The sequence below is a fragment of the Babylonia areolata genome, chromosome 29 (genome assembly GCF_041734735.1).
Source record: "Babylonia areolata isolate BAREFJ2019XMU chromosome 29, ASM4173473v1, whole genome shotgun sequence".
Lineage (NCBI taxonomy): Eukaryota > Metazoa > Mollusca > Gastropoda > Neogastropoda > Buccinidae > Babylonia > Babylonia areolata.
The window spans coordinates 5,770,025-5,773,611 of NC_134904.1; the positions used below are offsets into that span (position 1 = coordinate 5,770,025).

Genomic DNA, 3,587 nt, shown 5'->3' on the forward strand with positions numbered 1-3,587 from the left:
CCCGTCAGTAACACTGTTCAACTTGCAAGTCAAAATTGCTTTGTCCAGAGGCAGCAAGTCAGCAGATTGTGCTTGGTCAGAAATGTGTTATAAAATATGTTCTCATTCATTCATTCATTCATTCATCCATCCATCCATTTATTCATTCATTCTGTCATCATTCATCCATCCATCAATTTTTTTTTTTTTTCACTATTTTTTGTTTGAAATACTGGGAGACAATGGACTCAACATTCTGTAATGTTTTTTTTTTATTATTTATTTATTTATTTATTTATTTTATTCTCCAGGTACAACGATTTCCAACATGACCCCTTGTCCCGGTGCAACTGCACTCCACCTTACAGTGGGGAGAACGCCATTTCGGCGCGCAGCGACCTCAACCCTAAGGACGGGAAGTACCCGTTCGGTGCTCTGGGTCAGCGTATGCATGGTGGGATTGACATGAAGGTGAGTTTCAGTTTCGGGGCTCAAGGAAGCGTCAGTGCATGCGGGCATGAGCGATTATCTGAAGACTTTGATTCTTCGTACCATTCGCCTTTTAGATTCTTGAGAACTGTGTATGTTTGTTTGTGTGTGTGTGTGTGTGCATGCGTGTGTGTGCGTGTGTGTGTGTTTGTGTGTGAGCGTGTGTGAGCGTGCCTGTGTGTGCTTGTGTGTCTGTGTGCGCATACAAGTGTGCGAGTATGTGTGAAAATGTGTGCATAATAGGTTGTACTTCGTTTTTTAGTTTCTAAAACATCTGTTTAGCTTAAAATACATGACAGTGTGCTTTATGAATGTGGAGTATGCAGGATGAATGTGCATTACGATATGTGCAATGCTAACTTTCATTTCTTTCAACAGATTCATGTTTATAATTAGGATGTAATGATTATTGATTTGAATGTTTTTAAAGGGAAAATGTGGAATGCATTTATTTGCAAATTAAGTAATGCTCAACGTTGTTTTCTTGTGTGTGTGTGTGTGTGTGTGACTGTGTGTGTGTGTGTGTGTGTGTGTGTGTGTGTGTGTGTGTTGTGTGTGTGTGTGTGTGTGTGTGTTGTGTGTGTCTTGTGAGTGTGTGTGTGTGTGTGTGTGTGTGTGTGTGTGACTCTGTGTGTGTGTGTGTGTGTGTGTGTGTGTGTGTGTGTGTGTGTGTGTTGGCTCTCTGCCTAGTTGCGTTATGCCACACCAGATCGTTTTTTGTGAGAGGATATAAAAGTTGATTTTATCTTCTCATCTTATCACACTGTGATAAACAAATTTTTACTGTGATGGTGCGACACCCGTCATGCCCTCCTCCTTCCCACACTCTCTTCCCCCCCACCCCCACTCCCACACCTCCCCAACCCCTGCCATGTTCATGTGACTTTTGAGAGTGACCTGTAGTGTTATGGTGGAAGGGCTGTTTTTATTCTTTGAAATGACTGATTTCCTTACGATGAGCCTGAACTTTTGGCTGAAGGCAAATTTCTGTACTCTCAGTTTCGATACCCCTCCACTTCCGTGCTTGGGGTGAGTCCTGTCAATGTCGTCAGTGTCGGCAGATTCATTGGGGGCTGTTGTTTGAGGGACGTGGTGGCGGTCTCCACTCTGGGAGGGACGCTCACTCAGTCTGGCTCCGCGACTAAGCCATTATTGTCGTTAGTGGTGGGCATAGTAGGTGGTGTCCTAAGTACGTTAAAACAGAACAGGCACCACTGAACACCACTGAAGTGACCCAGCAGCAGTGCAGGGTCTCCTCTGGTGTGTGGCCTCCTGGCGACCTAACATCGATGGTTCTCTGTGGACTGCCAACGCTGGAACTGCGATGGACGAACCCGGGTGTGGCCGTGTATGGGGGAATCTAAATGAGCGGCATGCGAGTAATGCCACTGAAACGGTGCAGATGATGGGGCAGCAAAAAAAAAAAAAAAAAAAAAAAAATTCTGTACTCTTGTTTCAGGCAATAAAGTGATTGACTGCAATGCAATGCAATGCAATACAATAGAAATTACAAAACAATACAATACAAGGCAATGCAGTGCAATACTATACATTGAAATTACCGGATCCACGGACCATTCTGATGCCTGACTGTTTCAGACAATAAAGTGATTGATTGCAGTGCAATACAATACAATACAATACAATGCAATGCAATGCAATGCAATGCAATGCAATGCAATGCAATGCAATACCATACACTGAAATTAGCGGATCCACGGACCATAACTCTGATGCCTGAATAAAAATAGATGTGACTGTATTTTTTTTGTTGTTTTTTTATCCAGCTGACATGAGCCACTCTGATGCCTGAATACAAATAGACGTGACCGGTTTTTTTTTTTTTTGTTTTTTTTTCAGCTGACATCGGCAGAGCTGTTTGGCGACCTGAGCTTTGTGGCGGTGGGGGGCCCCACTTGGGACCAGCAGCCGCCCTTCCAGTGGAGCAAGAGTCCCTTCAGCTCCGCCTCCCACATCGGCCAGCCCGACCTGTGGAAGTTCTCCCCCATCCTCTTCAATGCCACTCGCATCTTTGGGCATCTGTGATGCGTTTGGGTGTGGGTGTGGGAGTGAGTGTGGGAGTGGGGGTGGTCTCCTCTTCCTCCACCTCCACCTCCACCTGACCTGTATGATGGTGCCGCCCAGACTCCGACCTGTTGGGGAGTTCTCTTTCATTCTCTTAATTTGATAGTGTTAATTAAGATTTTTCGGTAGTCTGTGATGTGTGGGTGGGTGGGTTTCGTCTTCTCTACCTCCACCTGCCATAATTATTATGATGTCGGCCAGACTCTGACCTGTTGGGGGGTTCTGTTTCATTCTGTTAATTTGATAGTGTTAATTAAGATTTTTCGGTAGTCTGTGATGTGTGGGTGGGTGGGTGTCTTCTTCTCTACCTCTACCTGCCATAATTATTATGATGCCGGCCAGACTCCGACCTGTTGGGGGGTTCTGTTTCATTCTCTTAATTTGATAGTGTTAATTAAGGTTTTTCGGTAGTCTGTGATGTGTGGGTGGGTGTGTGTCGTCTTCTCTACCTCCACCTGCCATAATTATTATGATGTCGGCCAGACTCTGACCTGTTGGGGGGTTCTGTTTCATTCTCTTAATTTGATAGTGTTAATTAAGATTTTTCGGTAGTCTGTGATGTGTGGGTGGGTGGGTGTCGTCTTCTCTACCTCCTACCCCCATAATTATTATGATGTCGGCCAGACTCCGACCTGTTGGGGGGTTCTGTTTCATTCTGTTTAGTAATACTGCTTTAAGATTTTTTGGTCAAGTCTGTGATGTGTGGGTGTTTGTGTGTTGTATTTTGTGGCTTTGGTTTTGTTTTTTTTTTTGTGTTTTTTTTTTCTTTCTTTCTAGTTTTTGGGCAGTGTTATTTGAAATGTTGTTTCTTACCTCCCATGTCAGCCAAACTCTTATGTCTTTGGAGTTCTCTGCCTTCATCTTCAACTCAGATTATCGGTTGTCTGTTTTATATATAATTGTGTGTGTGTGTGTGTGTGTGTGTGTGTAGCTTTTGTAGGCAAATACCACTCACAGCTGAAATTATGTTAAAGGTGTTCTGGATGATTTGTGCATTTATTTATCTGTCTGTTTTAAGAACTGCATTTCTGTTT

At 43.8% G+C, this 3,587-nt stretch overlaps 1 protein-coding gene across 1 annotated transcript in view; it reads left to right on the forward strand.

The window, feature by feature from the left end:
• LOC143274814 (putative phospholipase B-like 2) overlaps nucleotides 1-2,774 on the forward strand; it is a 21,322-nt gene extending 18,548 nt beyond the window's left edge. The window contains exons 10-11 of the mRNA XM_076578743.1: nucleotides 291-450; nucleotides 2,329-2,774. Of these exons, the coding sequence (XP_076434858.1) occupies nucleotides 291-450; nucleotides 2,329-2,514 (346 nt within the window). The 3' untranslated portion in view covers nucleotides 2,515-2,774. The remainder of the gene's footprint in view (nucleotides 1-290; nucleotides 451-2,328) is intronic.
• Nucleotides 2,775-3,587: the final 813 nt, after the last annotated feature.